Source organism: Hypanus sabinus, chromosome 13 (assembly GCF_030144855.1).
Source record: "Hypanus sabinus isolate sHypSab1 chromosome 13, sHypSab1.hap1, whole genome shotgun sequence".
In the NCBI taxonomy this organism is placed as follows: Eukaryota; Metazoa; Chordata; class Chondrichthyes; order Myliobatiformes; family Dasyatidae; genus Hypanus; species Hypanus sabinus.
In genome coordinates this window covers 96,893,070-96,920,353 of record NC_082718.1, presented here as the reverse complement: position 1 = coordinate 96,920,353, position 27,284 = coordinate 96,893,070, and the positions used below count along the sequence as shown (strand labels likewise).

Here is a 27,284-nt window from a genome sequence, read left to right as displayed (position 1 = left end):
TTTTTAAACAGGGCAGAAACTAGTTTGGCCTTTCTCATTGTTTCAGGATTAGATCATATGCACTGGTGAGTGGAAACATGCTGGTTCTGTATTAAGCTGTGAGCTCAGGGATCACAGGGGAGTTAGTGAGATCCAGACTAACATGTTCTTTACAGCAAAACTCACACCATAAAGACTGTCCTCCTGTTTGGCCTTCCAAATAAAAGAGTACCTACTACCTCACTTGTTTGCCTCTGTGAGACTTGATAGCCAGGTCAATGACAAAGTCTGAGTTTCTGAGCCACAGCAGCAGAGCAACATTTGTTAAAGATCCTGCCAAGCCAAATCTCAAACAACATGCAGAGGAATGCAAGCTGCTTCTGTATGACTTTAAAATGGGATCGTGGCTGCACAGCAGGTGCCACGCAGGCTTGACGGAATTAGGGCACAGTCCATTGATACAGACATCAAGAATAAGTCCCTCTCAGCTATATGGCCACCACTATACTCATACCTACTAACTTATGCATTCAAGTTGTTTCGGGTACAGGGTGTTCTTGTTTACCTCCTCTGCCTCCTTACCCAATCCATTCACCCATTTTTCCTCTTACCCTTCACTGCCCCATTCCAGAATATCGTTTTCTTTGGTGTAACCTCCAACCTTTAATTTCCCATTTCCCCCACCCCCTTGTCCCACCAATCCTTTATCTCTGCAGTCATATCTTAGACTTAGACCATAAGACATAGGAGCCGAATTAGGGTATTTGACCCATTAAGTCTGCTCTGTACTGAGTCTTATCACTTAGTCCCCTCAATCCATCTTGGTCCAGACACCCTTCCTCTATCTCTCCTCTGAATCATTGTGCCTTCTCTCACCACCACTTCTACCTACCAATCCAAAACCTCTCCAAGCTTTCCTTTACAGTCCAGCCTTGTGAAAAGCTTGGGAGAACTTTATTGTTCTAAGTGGATTGAATCCTTGGGTAGAATTTTGGCTGGTGGTACCTGAAGATGGCTGAGCAATTTCTCCTACAGTCATGGGGCTAAACAGACTGAGGCCTGCAGTTTGGCAGGGATCACTCCTGGGCTTCCTCCAAAAGCTTTGCAAAATTTGTGGACACCGGTATGAGGCTGCCCGAGGTTGGAAGTATGTGGACTCCTACATTACTCTGGGTGATTTTTGAGTCCCTGTCCACGTCACCCTGGCTGACAAAAATTGTTTTGTCCTGGTGAAGCAATTCAAGACTCTGTCATGAGCAGAAATATTCATTCAGCATTTTAAAAAGCTGTTCTAATAATGATAGGTACAAAGTATGCAAGTCCTGTGTGCACTATTCATTTTTATATAGGATACCATTATCACTATGAACTACTTTTTAAATGTAAAATACCACAGATTAACAAAGCTGACCGCAAACAGTAATTCATTATATATGACCCCAGTTGGGATATTTCTGAAAGTATTATATAGAACTTCTCCAACACTCTAATACTTAATCTACAGATGATACTGCACATTGGCATAAATCCATTAAAGCGAATTTTAATATTCTATTATTACCATCACCGAAATACTGCCTCTTGGTGTGAATTTTTGTGTCACTTGGTTGAAAGTAACAAAAGAATAAGTTTTTTCTTAAGTTATTGTGTTGGTTTTGATGTAAATTAAGAATTGCAAGTGATTTATATAGGGTTTATGTACAATAACAAAATAGGTTGGCCACTTCCTGCAGGAATATGTTTACAGATTTGTGCTAAGATTTTCTACAACAATTAAATTGCTAAATTATAAGATTAATCTAAAGATATATAAGAAATCTTTCAGTTATTTATGTATAAAAGTGCTTGTACAGCACTTACCCGTTTGCTGACCAGAAGGTTGAAGGCGTGCTCTATTGCTAATCGTTTGTGCAAAAGCAGTGATTTGAATTTCTTCTTTTCAACATCATTAAATGTGTCAAACACCACAGCAAGAAGCTGGAAAATTTTGGTCAAATTACAATTTTAAGACAACTTTTATAAATCAAACGAGTGCTGTCTAACAAATTCACAGTTTGCTTTTCATGTCTTTTGAACTAATATTATTCAAAACATACCAGATTCATGATGAAGTAGAGTTCGATGGATAAGTACACAATAAAAAATACACAGGACCAAGCATTTTTGGAATAAGCTGGCATCATCACATCTGGAAAACTACAGAATTTGTTATGTTTAGTAGAGGTAAAAGATGACTGTTTTACTTCTAAATTTAACCCCACTTTTCTCCTTATTTCATCCCTGGAATGAGTGACTGTTGATAGTTCAATTAAAAGAACACATACATGTGGAATATACAAAATAGTTCGCTTTGATGGTTGATTCTGGATTGTCTGATGTTATTAAAATGTAGAGGTATTGTAAACTTCATCTTTCTTTCTCCTGAGCACACACTATTTCATTCAAAATATTCAAAAGAAAGCTTTCCATCCTTAAGCAAAGGAATCTTGAATCTCAGTCTAGCATTCTCACCACCTTACTTAGTACAAGTCTAAAATTAAACCTCAGACCTTTCCAGTTTGTCAGGCTGAAGACCATGTTCTTATGCAAGAAAAAGAAGGGAATTTTTCAATTTTACAAAGCTAAACATAGATCATAGACATATTTAAACCACACGGGACGTATGTGGGTAATTTCTTAAGTTACTGTGAAAAAAATTGGTTGACAGGGTGGAGATATGTCTCTACCAAAGGAGGTGTACGGCACACCTTCGCTCCTTTATCTTTCAAATCACCCTTGGGCAAGGTGTAGCACCTTCTTAGCCCCCTCGATCAAGTCACGTGAAGCCATGGGAGCAGGTGGTGGACGGTTGTATGAGCGGTTTGTACATATCACAAGTCATGATTATGTGACCACTGACACCAGGCATTCTCTGAAGAGTATTGATAATGACTGGGGACACCCCTCTTGTAAAGGCAATGGCAAACCACTTCTGTAGAAAAATTTGCCAAGAACAATCATGGTCAAAGACCATGATTGCCTACGTCATACAACACGGCATATAATGATGTTGACTGTGAAAAGTCTTGCTTCAGCTGACTGAAATACCTTAACAAATTATGCTTCTGGCTTACACTGAGAAAACATTTGCTATGATGTTAATTGACAATTGTTCACTTAATATGAATTGAACTAGTATCTAGCAATGAAAAATAAAGCTTCTTTCTCTACATAAGGACACATTTCCCTGTGAGTAATAGTGTTGAGAAATACAATTATTTCTATTCTGCTCCGAGTTGAGTTGGTGCATTTACGTAGACTCACTTAGCTGTAGTTAGAAGAACGAACAAGCTGACAAGGCTGTCTTCTGGAGTACTAAAATACTGTAAGCAAGAAAAAATAAAGCATCATCTGAGAATCCTATATTTACATTATAAAAACAAAACTTCATAATTTTACATATTCTTTTCAGTCTCGTATAGTCCATGAAGAAGGAGGTCTGGCAAAAGAATATGCGCCATACATAGAAAAAAGGTACCAGCTTAGGTGGACGGCTTGGTCAGTATAGATGAATTGGCCCAAAGGGCCTGTTTCCATGCATGACTCTGTGACTCTCTAACCCATGAGCAGGAAGGTGGTTGTCAGGTGACTGGGGCTTGGGACCAGGTTAAACAATTCAAGAATTGAAAGCTCAGGGGGGGGAAATTGAGGATGAGTATTGCGAGAATCAGAGGAAGCATAATGGTGAGGGTGTGCGACTTGTAGCTAAATACAAGGGTGATTGATAAGTTCGTGGCCCAAGGTAGACGCAGTCATTTTTAGAAAACCTAGCACATTTATTTATCAGCATAGTCCCTTCCTACAAGTACACACTTAGTCCAGCTGTCATGGAGCACACGGATCTTGGACCTCCAGAAAGTGTCCACTGCAGGGGTAATTGATAAGTTTGTGGCCTAAAGTAGAAGGAGATAAGTTATACAGCTCTCATTACATGCACAAGAAGGTCAACTCTTTGAGTGATTATGCAGAAAGTTTGGTTAATAATTCATCTCCTTCTACCTTAGGCCACAAACATCAATCACCCTGATGAGTTATTAACCAAACTTGCAGCATAATCACTCAAAGAGTTGAACTGCATTTGCATGTAACGGGAGCTGTATAACTCATCTCCTTCTACCTCAGGCCACAAACTTATCAATCACCCCTGCTGTGGACACTTTCTGGAGACCCAAGATCCGTATGCTCCACGACCGCTGGACTAAGTTTGCAAATGTAGGAGGGGACTATGTTGAAAAATAAATGTGCTAGGTTTTCTAAAATGGACTCCTTCTACCTTAGGCCACAAACTTATCAATCACCCCTCGTATATTTGGAGAACCTACCTGAGAGCTTCACAGCACTGGACTGTGGCCTGCTCAGGAAAAAAAAAATTAAGTTGCATTTCTACAAAGAAAGTATTGCAATGAAAATTGGTAGTTCTGAGACCACCAAGGATAGCTACACCTCAAAACCAGACGGAAGAATTCACCCTACAGTACAATAAATGAGTTGTGCATGGGATGTGAAAGTTGACAATTGTGATTTAGAACCACATGTGGCCAGAGATCAGTTCAACAACATTCTACTTCATGGGGGAAAAAAAAATTTCAATGCCTAGCACGGGCAAATAAAATGTTATACATCATGTTTCTAGGTCAGAGGATCAGAACACCTTGAAAACGTTTGCTTATCTGAAAGTCTGATTTAATTTTGTTTTGAATAGATGCCCAAAGTTGAGGATAGTGGTTTTGGAAATAAATGTTATTTATTTGGATTTTCAGAAGGCATTTGATAAATTGCTTCAAAGTAGACTGACAGCTCAAATTGAGCCTTATGGAAGTAGAGAAAAAATATACAGTTGGCTTGGAAACTGACTGCACGGATCAGGGAGAGCAGGAGAAAATATAAATGACATAGATCTGACCTGAGGCATTGCACAGGATTTGTCACAATCATTAAAGAGTTAGATGAAGAGGTGCAAAATCTTCCAATAAATAAACATTAGATGGCATTGCAAGTAGTGTAAATGGAAGTGTAGAATAGAAAGTAATAATGCAAGAAAAGGGGAAAACTGCAGCAAATAAATGTCAGTATCGTGAATAACATTAGAAATGCTGGATACACTATCAGGTCAGGAAACATTTGTAGAAATTTCATCAATTCCAATGCTACCTCAATTTCTTTCTGCTGTTGCTCCTTGACCTGAAGAGCATTTCCAGCATTTAGTTTTTATCCTGGATTTTAGGTATGTGCAGCATTTTCCTTTTTAATAATGGTGATCAAGAGGTCATCCACTGGACCTAAAATGTATGTCAGAGCATTTTTATAATTACTACAACCAGAGAATATCCAAAGTGATTTAGACATCCATACCCAAACCATTAAAATTCAGAGATGCTTTCAGAAGATACATTTAAAATAAGAATGAAATAGTGATCTCAATATTTGATCTGGAGTCAGAAGATGCAAAGCTGTACAAGTGCTGGTTAGTCCAGATGGTTTCCATTGTTGTGTGTTCAATTTTTTTAGATGTAAAGGGAAGTTGATAGGATAAATAAAATAAATAAATTTTCAAATGTTGGAAAGTGTAGGATGATGACGTACAACACAAAACTCAGAGCTATCATTGGTGAGGAGATGATTCTATAACCAAAGGGTGCTAGAGGTTTGTTAATGGCAGTTGCTTAAAATGGTGGGACAGCAGTTAGTTCTGTCTCTGCTGTACAGTTCCAGCCATCCAGAAGTGATTCTGACCAGGCACTGTCTGTGCGAAAAAGAATAAACAGTCAATGTTTTGGGTGGATACTCTTCTTCAGGACTGAGAAGGAAAGGGAAAGAAGCCAGAATAAAAAGATGGGGGGGGGAGGAGGGAAAAGAAGTTAGCTGGAAGGCGATAGGTCAAGCCAAATGGGTGGGAAAGGCCTCCTCGACCTTTTTATTCTGGCATCTTCCACTTCTTCCTTTTTAAACACATAGTAAAAAGATGAAACAATTTAGGTCAGGTTACGACAAGTCAAAAAAAAAAGCTCAGGCATCTTTTTTTAAACTAGTGCAATATAGCTACACAATCGTGAGAAGTAACAGGCAATTTGACAATATTATAGTAATTGTACAAAAGTCACCAGGATTATTCTACTAGAATGTTAATCATAGGCACAGCTAGTGTAGCGTACTTGAATAAAAAATACAGAAGAGACTAACAAACATTTTTGTCATTAGCTACCATTACTTACTGGATCCAATGGATTGGCAGAAAACAAATAAAAACCTATAGAAAGAAAAGATATGGTGTCACATTCTGGAAGACATAATAATTACAGACTCACATCCTGAGATGTAAACATATTTGCAGGATGAAGGTCAAAAGACTAAATGCACTTAACGTTTTCCCATTCTTATTCTTTCCTTGCTTTCTACATTATGGTGGCAGGTACAAACAGATTTGAAGTTAGCTGCATTGGAGCTGGCTATGTGACAGAGATAGAGCTTCTTCATTCATTTGGAATATACTGTAGAAATCAGAATATTAACATTCACAGCTGTTAAACTATCTCTTCGTAGTTTGAGTTGTTGTACCTATACGTTATTTCAATTTCTGAAAATGTTCAACTTACAGTCCTGGAGTTCTGCCCTTTTATAAACCACAATTAAAGGTTTCATTCACCATAATGACTCAGATTTTTCTCACTCACATCAGATATCTTACTGATTTAATTCCAGATCTAACTACTACTTTATCATGGTACATGCCTGCAAATGAATCAATTCCATAGATAGCATCTCTGTCATCAGTCCACTATAAACTTTTTCAAGTTTTGCAAGATTCCATAACTTTGCTGAGACCCTATACAACTTATACTTCAATCCTTATCCACTTATCTTCTTTAAAGGGGAAAGAAAAGCTAACTAAGCCATCATAATTTCCTAATACATTTTTCCTGCATAGAAACCAGTCAACAGGAGCTTCAACATGCATTAAAAGCTGCACCCATAAGTGATATTATCAAGTACATCCTGGAACATTTTCAGTACTGATTAAGAGCTTTTGCTATAATGCTACTATGTAATCTGCAAAGGATTACGATTGATTCTTTCCATAGAATATGAAACTGCTATACCGACAATCCCCTTGTTACAGGGGTGGTGTTTGTATTCTTAAGAAACAGTGCATAACATAATGCAAATCTGTGTCATCTGTGCATTCACCAAATATAAATTTGAAATAAGTAAGTTTTGCTTAGTTGTGTTTTAATTTAATTTTATTTCACATAAATTCTATGAGATTGAATATTTGGTAGTATTTGTAAATTCTGTAAAGTCAAATTTCCTTTATATGAATGATTGTAACACAGTGGTCAACTGTATATTTTTGCTAAAACTAACTAGAGATTATTTAAATTGGTGTCAGGAATATTGATGACGGGGAAGCAGTTAAATGACACCTAGTGTATCTTCTTAGAAGACCTATAAAAATCTCAGACACTTCTACACTTTTTGAAAATAAAAAAGTCAATTAATGTTCATTGGTTGAAAATTCATTTTTTCTTCTGAAAAAGGCTCACTTTTCTTGCAAGAATCTTGCACCTCAGTCTCTCAGGTAACTATCATTGTAATCAGTGAAATCTGATTACATTTAGTAACTTAGTTTTGGTGTTATTACAATTTAACAGTCACATGCAACAAAGAGATTGCAAATTTCATCCTCACTAAATGACACACCTTCCATTCACATATATTATTGAAGTTTGTCCCAATCATCTATTGAATATTTTGAATGAACATCGTATTGTTCTTCAGTAAAAATTCTCACATAGTTGCCACTCAGCCTCGTTAATTTAATTCCTCTACTGTTTAATTTAGCTCTTCATTTACCAAATAGCTTCTCTATATATGCTGTTGCACAAAGTGGATAATTTCTTTAAGATCTATGCTTAATAAAACTTTTCAAATTCAAAATTCGACAATTAAAAGTCTGATTAACACGTACAAACAAGCTGGAGGAACTCAGCAGGTTGTGCAACATCCGTTGAAACGAGCAGTCAATGTTTCAACGGATGCTGCCCGACCTGCTGAGTTCCTCCAGCTTGTTTGTACATGTTGATTTGACTACAGCATCTGCAGTGTACTTTGTGTTTATTAAATGTCTGATTAATTATTCTTCATATTTTGATACTCAATACAAACAATGTGTGCTTAACATACTGTACTTGGATGGCATTAAATAAAACAAAGATAGAACATTAATAAAATAGCTTAGCTTACCTAAAACAGCAAAAATGACCATGAAGAATAGTAGGAGTGATAAAATGTCAATAAAGGGAGGAAGAGACTGGAAGATTTGGCGCAAATTTCTGGAAAATCAGAAAATAAAAATATACTTAGAACTGATTGTACCTTACGTATAATTTTAAATAAAGAATTTCTGCAGGACCTTAAGAAAGATCAACTAACCAATTTGATTTCAATAAGATGTAGACTGATTTTATCAAGAAGGCACAATCATTAGAGATATGACATGTTATTCAAACGGAAATTTCAAAAATTATATAGAATGTTATAACTTCAATATAAATACATCCTCCTTCTACCCTGTGAAGCAATTCACCTCCATTAATTAAATACAGCTTTTAGTACTTCAACCCATCAGGAAGAAACAATGATGTTTTATAGATTACCCAATTCAAATACAGATTGACGAAATCTGGTTTCACTTTATGTACGTATATAGCTCATTATAATAGTTAATGTTAATGTATATAATATAGTTTCATTTTATGTAACCTTAAGACACATTAACTTGTACAATGTAATTTTAACACATAACAAAATTGGTTCATACTTCACCAAATTTGTTCAGTTGTTACGTTTACTCAGTTTCAGCAACTAAAACAAAGATGTTTTAATTTTGTTAGCCAGAAAGAACTACAAGCTATAAATCAGTGAATTCAAATGAATCAAGAATAGTGGAAGTAGACAACCAATTGTCTTTGTTTTTACCATGTTGTTGAAGAATGGAGACTGCCATTTTGTGAAGCTGCTCTGTAACCTCCATTTTGTGAGTTGTCTTGTGAACTAGTTTTGCTCAATAATAGCTCTGTCAAGTGTGTTAAAGTGGACACGTTGATGAGCCTGATAAACTACTGAACTAATGATCATTTCCAAATAAAAAGTTATTTATGAGGTGTTCTTTGGTATGATAGAACATGCAAGTTTATGAATACGGACGTCTGTGTCTGACTTGCGTAACTCAAGCCTAGTAACAGCTGGTCTGCTCTAATTCAGAACATGGAAACATTAATTACAAGTTGCTATTTGTGAGAAGGGCAATGGAATGATGCTGGCTTAGACCAGAGCCAGTGGGGCGCTGACACATTTTAGCCAGATAGGCCAGAGCCAATGAGATGAAACACAACATTTCAACTGATAAGGAGTGTATAAAAGTGAGAGGCTTTGAATATAAAGCAGTGACAACTCTCTGGAAACCAACATCATGGATGTGGAGATCACATTGGGACCACAAGGAATGCCTGGATAGTGCTGACACTTTTTTTTAGTTATTACCTTTTTTCTTCTTTGACTGCTCATGAAGGGTCAAAGAAACTTGGTAGGTGTGCACACAGGTATTCATTTGTGTAAATTCACATGCGAGCCACTAAAGGTACTTGCTAATAATACAAGATTCTTTATGTGCCAAACTGACCATTACTATTGGGGGTTAATCCTTGTAACAATTTAGATAATCCTTGTATTGTTAGAGAGAATCATGTGCCAATTCTAACCTTAATGCAACATGAATAATTCAGAATAGCTGAGGCTCACAAACCATTTCATATACCTAAATAAAAGCTACTACAGGATCTTGGGCAAAGTAGAACAAGTGAATTAAATGAGTTAAATTTAATTATGTATGAATTAAACATACTTACCATATTCCCTATGATTGCCATGTTTATTTTGAATGATCAGAATTAGAGAAGAAATGTAAAAGGGGAATTCCCTTGGAGTGTATCTTTGCAGTACATACAATGCAGGGGTCTCACAATGCTTTCTTCCTAGACAATTTATTTGCTGTTTCTTACTTTCTCCTCTTGTTTTTACTTTATTTTCAACCAATTATCGTGGCAGGAAAGCAGAAAAAGATCAAGCCTGAACTTTCACTTGAATCATCAAAATATACGAATACTACTCAATACCCAGGTGTCCAACAACTCAAGGTAACCATTATTTCCACTGTTTCTTACTCTGTCTAGTTAATTAGAGTTCCACATAAATCCAAAGGGAATCCTTTAAATCTGAACTTCTATTTGATTGAATATATTTACTTCTTGCCATTTTCTTATATTATAATTCTATCTTTTATGTATTTATAAAGGAAACTCCCAAAGTAAACAAAAATAATGTCTTCCCTCACTAATAACAAAATAAAAGTAAGTAGTAAATGAGTAACTTTAAAGTGGGAACTAAATTATATTCATAAGCTTAAGTCTAATTACCCTTGCCCTCTAATTTTAAATCACCTTATTACTGACTAATACAGACTGATGTTGAAGCATCTGCTTTCCAGGATTTTGTTCTAGTTAACTATAATGACCATATTTAAATATAGTGAATCATCTCTAAGGGACATCAGGTGATTACACTGATTTAATTAAATTTGATTATTCATAAAAAACAAAACATTATCATTGAGAATTTGTGAGCCGTCTCTATAGTTAAAGTTTGTAAAAACAAAGACATACATTAATGACTTTGAACTTACCTTCTCACAGCACCACAATATCTGCAGTCTACCAGAAAGATAGGTCGCAAAGCTCGTGTCACCCGGGCATGTGAGGTCTGTCTGATTAATACCACAATGACTTCTACAAACTGTACAAACAAGACTGAACTCTGGAAAAAAACATCACATTGGAAACAAGGTTAAATATCTCAAAGCAGAGAAGCTAACAAACAAATAATTTTGTGATTAATGTAGTAACAGCATTTACTAAGTTCTTGTAAGAGGAAAAAAAATTACTCAATTTTTGCAGTGTAAAGTCCAAATCTACTGGAAAACAGTAAAGTAAAATATGAAGAAATACCAATTTGGGAGTTATGTGAAATATATGATCTTTGACAAGTTAGCTCTATAACTGTTCAGTCTTGAATTTCTTTGAGATATCCTTACACAATGACAGGAGATTTGGGGCTATAGGTCAGGTATTACCGGGAATTTATACATTAGAATAATGCATGCTGTTATGCATCATTATTAACCTGTAAAATGTAGGCAACTTGCAGAGTGCGAGAAATCTGCCAGAATTTCAGCCTTGTAGATGATGTTGCTTCCCCATTTACCAGCAATCACTTGTTCTCCCCATGAGGCTTCTCACAGAACTTAATGCTGGCTGTGAAATTGATGAATTCTGGACATTATTGGTCCATATCAGTCCATGGCCTCCTCTAGTACCATGCTGAGGCCATTTTCAGGTTGGAGGAGCAACTCCTCATAGTCTGTCTGGGTAGCCTCCAACCTGATAGCATAAATATCGCTTTCTATAATATCCTGTAATTTTCACCCTGCCCCTTCCCTCTTCTTCCATTTGTCACTCTGGCTCCCATCTTATCTTTTCTCTTCTCCTCACCTGCCTATCACATCTCCCTGGGTGCTCCTCCTCCTTCCCTGTCTACCATAGTCCACTCTCCTCTCCCATCAGATTCCTTTTTCTTCAGCTCTTTACCTTTTTCCACCTATCACCACCCCCCCACCCCCCAGCTTCACACTTCATCTCCCCTCCCCCTTTTACCTACCTTACCCTCAGCTGGCTTCACCTATCACCTTCTAGCTCGCATTCCTTTCCCTCCCCCTACCTTATTATTCTGGCTTCTTCCCTTCTGTCCTTATTATCCTGTCCTGATGAAGGGTCTCATCCTGAAACGTAGACTGTTTATTTCTTTCCATTGATACTACCTGGGCCGCTGAGCTCCTCAAGTACTTTGTATGTGTTAGTTTGTGTCTAGTTTGCAATCAAAATCCTGGCAAAGATGTGATTTAGAATCCTCAGTTCTGGAAACCCATGAAAGGAATATTTCAAATTACGGAGTAAATTATACCCAGAGGTTAGCTATTTTTGAAATCTTAGTAGGTGATATATTTATGTCTATTTTGTCAACTACACCCCTGTCAAGTCAGGAGCCAATAATTTTGTGAATATAACCAGCCTCAGCGCCAAGCATAGGACATACACATCAAATGCAAATTACACAGATTTATTTTAGAACATCACAATTTGGATTTTGCTGAGATGACACAGCTTGGGCCCATGTGAGTTTCTATAATAATACCTTTGAACATAACCATTTATTTATATTTCTGCCTTCAATTCATCTATCTTGCTATGAATGTTGTATGCATTCAGATATAAAGCTTTTATTTTTGTTTTTAAACATTTTTTATTCAAACTTTATTTGTAGGTGTATTCTTCAGTCTGTAGGAGTTGCATGCTCTGTCGTTACCTGTCACACTTCGGTTACCATTATCCATGTTGCTATCCTTCACCATCAACTCAAGCTTAACTTTCAAAATTGTCCCTTATCTGAGCCCCTAATATAACATCAAATAAGAGAAAATCAGCAGATGCTGAAAACCTGAGCAAACCACACAAAATGATGGAGGAACTCAACAAGCCAGGCAGCATCTATGGAAAAAAGTACAGTCAACGTTTTGAGCTGAAACCATTCGGCAGGACACCAATAATATCACTAACTATTCAATTTAAAGCTTTACAGAACCTACTATTTTGATTAACCACACCACTAGTCCTAGCTTGATTCGAGCAGAACCCATCACAATGTAATAGCTCTCTTCTTCAATGCACTGGTGCCAGTGTGTCATGAAACACAATTTATTTTACCCCACCAGTTTTAATCCACACACTCTCCGATCCTATTGAGTGCAAGCCAATTTATACATTGTTGAAGTGATAATTTGAAATTATTACCTTTTCATTCTGGCTTCATAATTTAGAACTAGTTGCATAAACTCTCTCAAAAAAACTTTCATATTCACGTCAAGTTCATTGTTACCCATGTCGAGCAATAGAGGAAATGGCTATAGTGGGGAACTGGAACTAGCTTAAGTAGGCTTTTTTTTGTCTGAGACATGGGGCCAAAACAGACTAAACAGTCTCTTCAATGCCATAATTATTTTACAATTTGAAAATGTGCTTTAATTTAAGTTGCAATGGGATGTAAGATGACTTAGTTTACCAAATGGAAATTATAAAACACAAACATACAAGTGTACATGATCTAACACATAGTCTGTTATTGCTGCCTATACAAAGCAGTGACCACTAAGTTAGCATATGTCACAAGGGGATTGAGACATAAAAGCATCTGCAGATGGCAAGCCCTAGAGTTATCACTATAGAAAAGAAACACTTACTTTCAGCATAGTTCTTTTATGTCTAATAAAGGTATGAAAACCCAACCATCTCATCTTCATAGCAAGCTCAAACACCACTGTGAGAAGTGCAAGTAGCTCCAGTGTGGCATGCACCTAATCAAACAAAACAAATTTTATTTATATAACATAGATTGTAGATTTATGTAAACAACATTAGTTTAATAATTGCACAATTATATTCAATACTGGTGCTCTGTAAAGCTATCTCCTCAGCCTTATACACTCCCTATCATTTTAATCCTTATACACTGTGAGGCCAGATTTTACTCTAACTCTATCTACAATTTTGTGGGTGACACAAACGTAATGGGCTGAATCTCAAAAGGTGATGAGATGGAGCACAGGAAGAAAATAAGAAGGCCCAGTGGCATGGTGTCATGCCAACAACCTTTCCCTCAATCTCAGCAAAATAGAAGAGCTGCTTGTTGGCTGCATGTATCCACAGTGCTGAGGTGGAGATAGCTGAAGAGCCTTAACTTCCTGGGTCTGGACATCACCAGTTGCTTGTTCTGGTCCAACCAAGCAAGTGTCATGGCAGAGAAAGCACACCAGCACCTTTATTTGCTCAGAAACTCAGCATGTCCCCATTGACCCTCATCAGTTTTCATAGATGCATCAGGGTTTGATATGGTGATTGCTCTGCCAAAGAACGTATGAAATCGAAGGCACACTATTTAGACCATTATGGAAACCAGGGTCTCCTCCACGCACTCTGTTCACACTTCTTATTGCTACAGAACAGCAGCTATCGTAATCGAAGACCTCTTCACCCTTCTTCCGTCGGGCAGAAGATATAAAATCTTGTAGACATGTCTGACCAGCTCAGGAACTGCTTCTATCCTATTTGCTTAAGACCCTTGAACAAACTTCTTGTATGTTAAAGACGAGCTTGACAGCACAATCTACCTCGACATGGCTCACGCAGCTTATTGTCCACCTGCACTACACTTTCTCAATAAATGCAATACTGCTTTTCCCTTGTGCTATACAATGTACCCATGTTTTAAAATTACCTGTATGAGCGGATTGCAAAACTAAGCTTTTCACTGCATCTCAGTACACGTGACGAAACTAAACCAATGCGAAAACAAGTACTTAATAAAAAATCTTGAATAAAAAAATTAAGGCAGAACTTCTGAGAAAATACTGAAAAGAAATAGGAAATTAATATTCTGATTATTCTGCAGAATGAGTTTCCATACCATACCACATGAAACAGGATTCAAAGTTCCCTGAATAGCATGAACATTAAGAACAAAATGTTCCTCATAGGACACTAACACAGCCTGGACTCTTGTATGCATGTGTCCAATTTACAGTGTGTTTTCTCAGAGTTGGGCTATATTTGATTTCTGTATATGAAGCCTCAAAATTAGGAATGCCATTAAACTAAGCACATGCTGTCCAAATCAAAACCAGCATCATTTTGTCAAAGACAAACCCACAGAGTCAATGTAAAGTCTGAACATGGGACAAATTTGAAGCGGAAGATAAAAATCTATAGTGAATATGGAAAACGCCAAAAGAAATCAGAAGGTCAGCATCTGTGTGGAGGATAAAGCAGCACTGTAGTTGGGTGAACATCTATGGAAGGCACTTCCAGAAAGCAGGTGGAATCTGTACACAGATCCTGTGTCAGGTCAGATCTGTTGCCGGGTGCGCAAGCTCATTTGTTTCAATGGAAGTTTTACAAGTGTGTGGAGCATAGGCAAAAGTAGGGCAAGTTATAAAATTTATTTCAATTACTTGTGTTTGAAGCAATGTTCAAAATGGTTTATAATTTTATGTGCTTTAAGATTTAAAAAAAATTCTACAATTGTAGTTATGTTTCATAATCACAGAATGCTTTTGTATATCAGAACAGGAAGTATTCCAAAGCTTTGACAGATGGCAAAGCTAAGTGGGTGTAGCTATGTGATTATCAGTGGTGTCATGGATATGGCCTTATCTGGCCTGCACAATTAAACTGAGTATGTTAACATGGAAGTGCCAATCAATGTACAAGGTTTTGCCGAATGGATCACACTATTCTTTTCTCCAGCAACTTCAGCCTTATACATTCATACTAATGGACTATCTAAAGTGTGAGCACAGGCAATAGACATTAAAACCTGGGCCATTCAGTTTGGAGGCATCACTATTACAAAGGGAAACAGATTGACATGAATGAGCAAAATGGAGCTTTATCTGGGGATATGCAACTCCTCCTACTTTTTCAATAAAATTAAGTCAGATTAAGCCTTTACCAAAGAGAGCAAATACTCTGGAGTACAGGGGGTTTAGACATAATTAGTAAGAGTTGATGCACATTCAAGAAGGTGTTAACGGTGCACCTTCACCAGTCTCCTGATGTTGGTGGTGAGTAGACAGCTGAAACGCAAGGCGGCACATAAGCAATTGATACACCAAGAGAACTTACTTAGTGAGCACATTTAAAGCAGAATCTGAGTTTAGGCTGAAACAGGCTAGATATGGGATTATGTAGCTTTTATCCTCTGCTTTTTTCATTGGTCTCTCTGTTGTTATGTATAATTTCCAACTACAACTTCATTGCTGCATTTGATTGTTCTACTTGCCTCTCCTTAAAAATGTTGCTTTAGTCATTCAGCATGGAATTGTTACTGGATCTTTTATAGGGATCATGTTATTTTCTTCCTTCCTTCAGCCTAAAAAGTCTCAGAATGAATGTAATGTCCTGTGACTCTGTTATGTAGTCTCTATAATGAACAAACCTCATTCTCTCATCAGAGGCCTCCTTAGCTTAATTGTGATCCAACCTACTCTAACATTCCCACTAACTTACAGTATCCTTTAATACTCTGCCATTCTAATTTCTATGTCCCTATTTTCCTGGATATTTAATGACCCTCCCAGTCTGCTCATCCCTCACTCTGCACAAATAGTGTGAGACTCTTGGAGGGAGACCACTATTGCGTGGTTGCCTCCACAACCTGCTATTGCAGCTGCTGCGTATTCTGGAAGTCTAAAAGGAAACATCTGTCAAGGCTGAGAACACTCCTGATGTCCTACTATCATTAGATGTAGGACCAGGACTGGATAGTCCTACTTGCATGAGGATTTGGTTAGAACCCATCCCTGTTATTGTGAACAGCACTTTAGCCTACAATATTTGTGCTAAACATGATGCCAAATTAAATGAATTGTTCAGTCTGAATCTGACCCATATCCTGTATTCCCTGCATATTCATGTCTCTCTATCAGCCTCTTAAACACTACTGCCTGCTACCACAACTCCCACCAGTATGCAGTTCAAGCACCTAATACTTTCTGTGTAAAACTTACTCCACACATTAGCATTGCACTTTCCCCCTCTTACCTGTGCTCTAATATTTGAAACTTCTACCTTGGGAAGAAGATTCTATCTGCCCTACCTATGCTTATCATAATCTTATAAACCTCAATCAAGCTACTGATGCTCCAGAGAACACAACCCAATGTTCAACTGTGCTTAGGCTTGGAATGAAAACTCATAACAGACATATTGATTCTGATGGGATGCAGTGCAGATTTCAAGCAATTAAACTATGAGAACAGGTTTTGATTGCCTACAGGATTGAGTAATAACATAAAAAAACATAAAGGTATCCCCTTCAGCTCTTCATGCCTGTTCTACCTGTCCAGAAGATAATGGCTGACCTTTTACCTCAGTGCCACTTTCCAACACTATCCACATCCATTGTATCCCTTCATATCCAAAAATCGATTGATCTGTATAATAAAAATGAACACTCTATTTCAGATCCTGGAATGGGATTCAATAGAATAGTTGGTGAGGGAATCCACAAAAAGGAAGTATAATCTTAAAATTATAATAATCTTTAAAAAAAAAGGTCTTTTTACTTTAAATCTAAGTTTTCTACAAAACTCCTCTTTCAACTGTTCCTTTGGTTTTCTGCCTAGTCTGATTTTCTTTTTTTTTGCCCATCAGTTTTTGTCTACTCAAAGTTAAAGTCTGTCCTTATAGGCTCATCAGGCCAGAGCTTATACCAAGTTTCTGTGGCATGCAGCGACTGAGAGTACGAGACTCCCCAGAGACCAGATAGGATGGCAGTCTATCACGAGGTTAACCCCCAGCATTTTCAGTTGGGTGGACTGGAACAGTGTGTGGTTAAGTGCCTTGCCCAAGGATACAACACGCCGCCCTGCTGGGGCTTGAACTCATGACCTTCAGATCGCTAGTTCAACATCTTAACCACTTGGCCACACTTTGTCTACTCAGTACCTTCTTAATACAATGCATATTGAGGTATCTTCTTGTATGCAATATTTGTGTTTGTGTATTGCTATTTCCCTTATGTTCTATAAAACAGAACAAGTTATTATATTAATTATGTTTCAAAGTCATGTTCTCCTCAATTCCCATTACTGTACAAAGTTAGGTATCTCAGTGACCACATAAGACAATTGATAGTTCCATACCACTACCTCATACAACTCGACTGAGCCAAGTTTATTTGTATCATTTAACATAATATGTTTTACTAATAAGAGAGATATCCTGCATAAACAATTTAAGCACGATAAATCAATAATGAAAAAGTATGTATAAAATAAAACTGAACCAATTGTATTTTACAAGAAAACATACATAAATGTCCAGTCGGAGTGAGGGAACAGCTGGCGCCTCGCACATTGAGAGTATCAACAGCAGTAATCCAGAAATCAACTCCATCACGTAGAATGTGTGATTATGCACAAAGAGGTAGGCTCCAAGGGCTTTTTGATCTTTTGGGTGTGTGAAAAACTTGTCGTTATTTTCTCCCTCCTGAAAGTGATAAGAAAAGAGTTGTGAATAATTTGACATGTTCACAAACAAGAGAAAATGTGCAGATGCTGGAAATCCAAGCAACACACAAAATGCCGGAGGAACTCAGCAGGCCAGGCAGCATCCATGGAAACCAGTACAATCAACGTTTCAGGCTGAGTTCTGCCGAAAGGTCTCGGCCCGAAATGTCAACTGTACTCTTTTCCATAGATGCTGCCTGGCCTGCTGAGTTCCTCCAGCATTGTGTGTGTGTTAATTTGATATGTTCTCCAGAAGGGGTGCAAGAGAAAATAGAACTCCTTATAGCATTACTACCAGGTGCTATGTAAGCTGCACCAAGAACTTCAACCTAGAAATATTTTTCAGCAGTTACCCATCACAACTAAATATTACCTTTACTTGGGTTTGGTGCCAAGAAAACTCAATATATAAAGTCAAGTCAAGTCACTTTTATTGTCATTTCGACCATAACTGCTGGTACAGTACATAGTAAAAATGAGACAAACTTTTTCAGTACCATAGTGTTACATGACACAGTACAAAAACTAGACTGAACTACGTAAAAAACAACACAGAGAAAAAAAAACCACACTTCAATTACACTAGACTACAGACCTACCCAGGACTGCATAAAGTGCACAAAACAGTGCAGGCATTACAATAAATAATAAACAGGACAATAGGGCAAGGTGTCAGTCCAGGCTCTGGGTATTCAGGAGTCTGATAGCTTGGGGGAAGAAACTGGGGGAAGAAACTGTTACATAGTCTGGTCGTGAGAGCCCAAATGCTTCGGAGCCTTTTCCCAGACAGCAGGAGGGAGAAGAGATTGTATGAGGGGTGCATGGGTCCTTCATAATGCTGTTTCCTTTGCAGATGCAGCATGTAGTGTAAATGTCCGTAATGGCGGGAAGAGAGACCCTGATGATCTTCTCAGCTGAGCTCACTATCCGCTGTAGGGTCTTGCGATCCAAAATGGTGCAATTACCGAACCAGGCAGTGATTCAGCTGCTCAGGATAATACAATACAACCCCTGTAGAATGTGATGAGGATGGGGGTTGGGAGATGGACTTTCTTCAGCCTTCACAGAAAGTAGAAACGCTGCTGGGCTTTCTTTGCTATGGCGCTGGTGTTGAGGGACCAGGTGTGACTCTCCGCCAGGTGAACACCAAGAAATTTGGTGCTCTTAATGATCTCTACCGAGGAGCCGTCGATGTTCAGCGGGGAGTGGTCTCTCCATGCTCACCTGAAGTCAACAACCATCTCTTTTGTTTTGTTCACATTCAGAGACAGGTTGTTGGCTCTGCACTAGTCCGTTAGCCGCTGCACCTCCTCTCTGTAAGCTGACTCATCGTTCTTGCTGTTGAGTCCCACCACGGTCGTGTCATCGGCGAACTTGATGATGTGGTTCGAGCTGTGTGTTGCAGCACAGTCGTGGGTCAGCAGAGTGAACAGCAGTGGACCGAGTATGCAGCCCTGGGGGGCCCCTGTGCTCAGTGTGATGGTGTTGGAGATGCTGCTCCTGATCCGGACTGACTGAGGTCTCCCAGTCAGGAAGTCTAGGATCCAGTTGCAGAGGGAGGTGTTCAGGCCCAGTAGGCTCAGCTTTCCAATCAGTTTCTGAGGGCTGATTGTGTTGAATGCTGAACTGAAGTCTATGAACAGCATCCAAACGTATGTGTCATTTTTGTCCAGGTGGATTAGGACCAGGTGGAGGGTGGTGGCAATGGCATCATCTGCTGAGCGGTTGCAAAGGAGGAAGTGTTGAACTGACTAATCATCCTGACTTTTGTTCAAGGTATTGCCAAGCTTCATTATTTTTATAGCTATTTTTAGATTAGGACACTTAAAAATTGATTATCTAAAATATCTACATTTCAGAATCTTCTCATCCTGGTTCTTACATCGAATACACTGAACTTGTTGATGAAAGTTGGTTTCACAGCCAGTTTTTCTGATGTCTCTAGGTTTAGACTTTACATTTTTTACCATTCCATAAATTAGATTCAATGTTTCAAATACTAGCATACCACTGTGTTGAAGATCTGTCATCTTAAACTGAATAGTCTATATCACGGTCAGGATTAGTTATATGGCAAGTTATTGTGTATACAGTAACATAATGAATGATAATAATAAACTAGTTTATTGCACTAAATAGGGCATTATTAAAGTAAAATCTACATGCAACACTGACGAACATTCTGCAGTTTGATGAAGACTTGCACTGTAGTTTTTTTGTATGTTGTAATAGAATGAATTAGTTTTGTAAATTAAAATTGCAACACATCTGTTAGTTGACTGTTCTCATGTATCTCATTCTATGATGTATACTTCATGTGTGTTTTTTAGCATACTTCAACTAGTACTTCCTTCTTCAAGACATTGCTAAATGTTTTTCGTCAATTCCAGTAACATCGATCAACATTGTTATATTGTTTTATCTTCCCTTTTAATTAAAATTTAGAACCGTAATTATCTGAGGATCAGCACCCTCAGGTGGTGCCAGGTTATCAGATTTTCCATGCCGTTGAATGTTATTACTACTAATATCCCAATGCACTTTTATTCCCCTTTTATCAAAAATGTTGCATAATAGTATAATATATTTTTCATGAAGCCAGTGAGCTTAAAGGGAGCAGCAGGTCAAGAAGAGGAAACATTCAAGCATTACGCAACCTGGTTCTGCCCAAAACCTAAGAATTGCATCCTTGTTCCTGGTGTCAACACTGACTCCAGGTGACCTTTTAATTACACTCAAGTGGAAAACTCTGTTTCCGTGAATATATTTGCCACTTTCTCTCCTGCACAGATACTTGGGTATCTTTACAATAAAGTGGACAACTTGTTCATTCAATTCAAAGGTCATTGCAGGGAAAGCTACTAAACTTTCTTTTTTCAATTGTTTCTGCATTTCCAATTCTACATTCTCTTCCACTCCTCCTGTAGCTCTTTCTTCTCATTACAATTGCTCCTGAATGTTGCTTTGCCAATCTTAATCGCATACTATTTTAATCTGCATTATCTTTGAAAGCTTTCTAAGTAACAAAGGGCATTGATTGCCTTACAATTATACTACAGTAAGGGTAATTTAAAGGTGTCATTTATACATCATCTCAGTTCTGCAGTGTCCTTTAGTTAATAGCAAAATCAAATACACATACCCTTGTATGATTTACGTATCAATACACTATTCTTTAATCTTTAATTGATTAAGCTGACCTTCCATCATGCCTCATTATTACAATGTTGTAATTAATTGACATAACAGCACTATTATGGATTGCATGAAAGGAAATATCTAGGAGGACTGGAACCAGGGGTTTGATCAAATTTTGAGAAGGGGGAGGGAGTCCAGTTTGGTTGCAGCCGGGGAATAGTGAGGCGCATTGGGGCCACGGGGCTGGTCAAACTGGAACCTTTTGAACTGAATGGATCTGAGGAGTTGTTTAGGTCAGGTTGGTTGGAAGCTGAGGTTGGAGGGGTTGTGGATATGGACATCCTGTGATATGAGAGAAGAGTGGTACCTGCTGGGGAAGGAGGGGTCAATAAATAATTGATAGATAATTGAGGGAAAAGAAACTGAGGAGAGCCAATAAGAAATTAAATTGCAAGTAATCTATTTGAATGTGTACAATCACAAACAAGAGAGAATCTGCAGATAATGGAAATCCAAGCAACACACACAAAGTGCTGGAGGAACTGAGCAGGCCAAGCAGCACCTTATGGAAAATGAGTATAGTTGCTGTTTCAGGCCGAGACCCTTCATCAGGACCAGAGAAAAAAAGACGAGGAGTCGGAGATAGAAGGTAGAGGGAGGGGAGGAAGAAACACAAGGTGATAGATGAAACCAGGAGGCGGGGAGGAGTGAAGTAAAGAGCTAGGATATTGATTGGTGAAAGAGAGACAGGTCTGGAGAAAGGGGAATCTGATGGGAGAGGACAGAAGACCATGGAGGAAAGAAAAGTGGGAGGAGTACCAGAGGAAAGTGATGGTCAGGTGAGGAGAGTAGGTGAGAGAGGGAAAAGGGAATGGAGAATGATGAAGGCAGAGAATTACCAATAGTTTGAGAAATCGATGCTTGTACCATCAAATAGGAAGCTACCATTCAGGGCCACAAACAGTCCTTCCAGGTGAGGCGACACTTCACCTGTAGGGTCATATACTGCGTCCGGTACTCCCAATGTGGCCTTGTTTTTTGGTGAGACCCAACATAGATGGAGAGACAGCTTCACCAAGCACCTATGCTCTGTCCACCAGAAAAAACAGGATCTCCCAATAGCCACTTTATTTTAATTCCACATCCCATTCCGACATGTCAATCCATGGCCTCCTCTACTGTCGTGATAAAGCCACACTCAGGTGGAGGAACAGCACCTTATATTCTGTCTGGTTAGCCTCCAACCTTTGGCATGAACAGCGAGTTTTCAAACTTTCGGTAACTTCCTCCCTCCCTCCATTCCCCATTCCCATTTCTCCCTCTCACTTTATCTCTTTACCTGCCCATCACCTCCCACTGGTGCTCCTCCCCCTTTTCTTTCTTCCATGACCTTCTGTCCTCTCTTATCAGATTCCTTCTTCTCCAGCCCTGTATCTCTTTCACCAATCAATTTCCCAGCTCTTTACTTCACCCCTCCCCTCCTCATTTCTCCTATCACCTTGTATAAATGGGTGTTTCTCCGGTTGGCAATCAGTGGTGAGTGGGGTGCCGCAGGAGTCGGTGCTGGGCCTGCAGCTGTTTACCATTTACATTGATGATTTGGAAGAGGGGACTGAGTGTAGCGCAGCAAAATTTGCTGTTAACACTAAACTAAGTGGAAAAGCAAATTGTACAGCTGATGCGGAGTGTCTGTAAAGGGATATAGATAGGTTAAGTGAGTGGGCCAAGGTCTGGCAGAAGGAATACAACGTTGGTAAATGCAAGATCATGCACTCTGGAAGGTATAATAGAATAACAGATTATTATTTAAATGATGAAAGATTGCAGCATGCTGTTGTGCAAAGGGACTTGGGAATGCTTGTTCATGAATCGCAAAAATTTGGCTTGCAGGTGCAACAAGTTATTAAGAAGGCAAACGGAATGTTGGCCTTCATTGTTAGAGGGATTGAATTCAAGAGCAGGGAGGTTATGCTGCAACTATACAGGGTACTGGTGAGGCCGCACCTGGAGTACTGTGTGCAGTTCTGGTCCCGTACTTGAGGAAGGATATACTGACTTTGGAGGCAGTGCAGAGGAGGTTCACCAGGTTGATTGCAGGGGTGAAGGGGTTAACCTATGAGGAGAGATTGAGTCGCCTGGGACTATACTCTCTGGAATTCAGAAGAATGAGAGGAGATCTTATAGAAACATACAACATTTTGAAAAGGATAGATAAGATAGAAAGCCATTTCCATTGGTAGGTGAGAATAGAACTGGGAACATTGGCTCAAGATCCAGGGGAGAAGATTTAGGATGGAGATGAGGATAAACTGTTTTTCCCAGAGAGTGGTGAATCTGTGGAATTCTCTGCCCAGGGAAGCAGTTGAGGCTTCTTCACTAAATATATTTAAGATACAGTTAGATAGATTTTTACATAGTAGGGGAATTGAAGTTTATGGGGATAAGGCTGGTAAATGGAGCTGAGTTTACAGATCAGCCATGATCGTATTGAACGGTGGGGCAGGCATGATGGGCTGGGTGGCCTACTCCTGCTCCTATTTCTTATGTTCTTATGTGTTTCTTCCTCCCTTCCCCCCACCTTCTAATTCTGACTCATCATCTTTTTTTCTCCAGTCCTGATGAAGGGTCTCTGCCTGAAACATCGATTACACTCTTTCCCATAGATGCTGCTTGGCTTGCTCAGTTCCTCTAGAAGTTTGTGTGTTGCTATCTGGGTGCATGGCATGTTAGGATTTCCTCAAGAAGGCCTCTTTAAAATGTTCTATTATCTAATTAAAACCTACTTGTTCCAGAAATGTAACATATAGGTGGACCTTCGAACCTATGAACTAATTTCCCATGCAACTTTCCAGGAACAGCACTATTTCCTGCAAATCATCACTTGCACAAGGGTAATTCTTGATGGAAAGTGCCTGGCTGATTTCACTCAGTTTTATATTATGTTTGGGACAGCTTTTTGCATGTAGAGTAGGAATCTGTCCTTGATTGAATGTTCAAAAGGCAAATTTATAATGTAGCATTGAATTCTATGACAAAAATTCAATTCTTTTCAGTTCAATAAAATTGAATTCCAGAAAAGGGGTTCAATGGCCCTATGGTAAGTTAAATTGATCGCACATTTCATGTATGTAACAAAGGACAACATATCTGCAAATCAACAGCCTTAGATTTCAAATTATCATGGTGAGGTATATTAAATAATCGAAAATCAGAAAGACTGGTGTTGACCACAAGGAGGTAGAAATTCCAGGTTAGGTTACTGCAGTACTGCTGTTATACAAATTCCAGGTTAGGTTACTGTAGTACTGTGAGCATCTCTGGGAATCACATGTGAGGGGTACATCGAGCATGTAAGGTAGACTTGGCATAATAATAACTAAACTCTAATTCTGAACCCCTTATGTTATGACAGGAGATTACAGGAAACTGAATTGTACTCCCTGTAAGTTTAGAAAATTAACCATTCATTAGTTTCAAGGTTTTAAGGGAAATGAAAAGATAAGTAGATAAATTTCTGTAAGTCTAGCAAGTCTAAACCAAGTGGGAAGACTCTAAAAATCATGTCTAGGTATTTCAACAGTGAAGTTAAGAAGCACACCACCAGAAGTTCAGAAATTCCTTTTACAAATAGCTGTTGACATGGTGTTCTAGTGTGTATAAGCTTATAAATTACAAACTTCCACAATCAAGTTATTGCCTCTGTGGGCAACATGTTTGCTGTAAAGTAATGATACATTAACACTCTCCATGCATAGAAATAGAAATATGCTGTTTCAAAATATCCATAATCCATTTGATCAGATCTTGCTCGAGGAAACATTTTCCAGGAATGCACTCCTTTGTAGACTGAGGAATGGGTATGCACATTTTAAATATGAAACTGGTAATATTTTGTGTTTCAAAGGTATTAAGGACAAAAGGGCAAGGTTGAATGAGGGGAATTTAGGTCAGAAATCTGCTATTTACTCCTGCAATCTATGTTATATTCACAGATTTCAGTGAATACCCCAGCAATCATAAAGGATGAAATAGGCTAATTCAGTCTAATTCAGCTTCAATACTGTTGTTCAGATGAAAAATGTCCTTTGAGCATGCTTACAACAGGCAGCATTAATACAGTGCTAGTTCCTATTGCAGCAAATACAAGGCTCACAAAGTCAATAACAAACCCAAACTTGACTCACCAAATTCACCATTTCTGCCACCAGTATGCAATAACATTCATGAATTTACTGTGAAATGAGAGCCTCTTATGACTGCACCTTCTACTAGGAACAACAGTGCTTGAGGCATAATGTTAGATATAACAAAATACATAAGGAAACTTTGTTCTTAACTAAGAGCAAACAGTAATTAAAAAAAAGGCCTGGAAATAACAGTTTTAAAATCTGCTTCTATTCATATGATGATCCCACAAGCAAATTGAGCTCCACTTTGGAAAATTGATCCCAATGAAATTAATGAACTAAATTACAGAAACAGGTTTCAAATACAAATTTACTACTATTCTTGTTGAGTGCACAATCCAGTGGAACAAATTTTCCACAATAATGGAAAACTTGAACAAAGCAAGGAAGAACGCAGATGAAAAAATATTAAAATTAGGGAAATGTTGTTGACTGGAATACAACACAAAAATCAAATAATACTCATGCCTGGTCTTTTAATACTCCTACACATTTGAATTCCATCTATTAGGTACTAATCACATTTTTTTAAGGATATATCTTCATTTCTAATGTTCTACAATGAACAGAAAATCAAGTATTTCTATGACATTGAAATTAAGCTAAGTAATCTATCAAAAGCAGTAGAGAAGTGGAATCAGCATTGCAAGGATTAATTGCAATATTTGATGAATAACAACTGTAATATGAATTTTGCATCTAGCAGCAACACCAGCATCTTACATCATATACATAATTTATACCAATCTACTCAATATTGTTTCTTTTTAACAGCTTGATATAAGCAAGGTTATTAAATCATAAAAATCACCATACCTGCAAGTAGATTGCTGCTTCCTGATAGTTCATCTCCCAGACTTGTTTCAAAGAACCATAGCTTGCTCTGTAGTCTCGAACATCTGATGTTGCCACCACTTCAGCATTGATAATATCATATCTTCCTCCATCTATTAAGGGGAGAGAAGATGGATGGTTCAAGTAGCAGAAGGCCAAGTGGGTCAAGCATTATCCAAGAAAATGTGACTTGAATTTCATTGATCGTGCATTAATGACAGGGGATGTCATCACTTTGTCTTACAAATACTAGAAGCAGATGACCTACGGCTGTTTGCTGTTTTTTTAAAAGCAGGTCCCTTTTTATTGCTTCCGATAGGGAGGAAGGAAGATAAAACATTGGATAATATGTTTCAACAATGATATATAAATTAATGTTTAAAAAAAATTAGCACCACTCAGTTAGTTTGATCTTGTGTGGAACAGCATCATTATATAGAACTTGCATATTCTTAGTTTTGTTTCAGTTAAGCTCTAACTTAAATCTAAACATTTGACTTTATTTCAATCATACACAACAATGGGGGCTTCAATGTGGTAAAATAACTCAGTTTTTCCCTGAAATAAGAATCAAAGGTAACTTGATATTGACAGTGCAATATTGGGAGAGGTTACAAAAATACTTGGTTAAAGAGTGTTTCGGGGAGGGTTTTAAGAGGAAATCGTAAGTGCAGAGATGAAGGATATTGTAGCACATTGCATGACAGAATATGGATAGAATTGTTTTAGATAACCTGCTGTTAAAGATGATAGAAAGTGACGCCAAAGTGTGAATCTGCTACAACAAAAGTACAGATGAAGGGTTTGATGATCAGATGGACCTACACAAGCATGTGTTGAGGTGATACAGAATAAATATTAGGGTATACGTAGGA

The 27,284-nt window shown here is 38.1% G+C and overlaps 1 protein-coding gene across 5 annotated transcripts in view; it reads right to left on the bottom strand.

Moving 5' to 3' along the window:
* The window catches only part of tpcn1 (two pore segment channel 1), an 82,573-nt gene that overhangs the window by 29,268 nt on the left and 26,021 nt on the right, over positions 1–27,284 (bottom strand). For 4 of the 5 annotated variants that reach the window (XM_059988267.1, XM_059988268.1, XM_059988270.1 and 1 more), the window contains 9 exons: positions 26,392–26,522; positions 18,054–18,230; positions 13,424–13,537; positions 10,757–10,887; positions 8,260–8,348; positions 6,231–6,265; positions 3,283–3,341; positions 2,076–2,175; positions 1,840–1,956 (listed from right to left, as the gene is read on the bottom strand). In XM_059988267.1, coding sequence (XP_059844250.1) covers positions 1,840–1,956; positions 2,076–2,175; positions 3,283–3,341; positions 6,231–6,265; positions 8,260–8,348; positions 10,757–10,887; positions 13,424–13,537; positions 18,054–18,230; positions 26,392–26,522 — 953 coding nt within the window. Of the gene's footprint in view, positions 1–1,839; positions 1,957–2,075; positions 2,176–3,282; positions 3,342–6,230; positions 6,266–8,259; positions 8,349–10,756; positions 10,888–13,423; positions 13,538–17,108; positions 17,174–18,053; positions 18,231–26,391; positions 26,523–27,284 lie in introns of those variants that run through there. The other variant, XM_059988272.1, reaches the window with a different exon arrangement.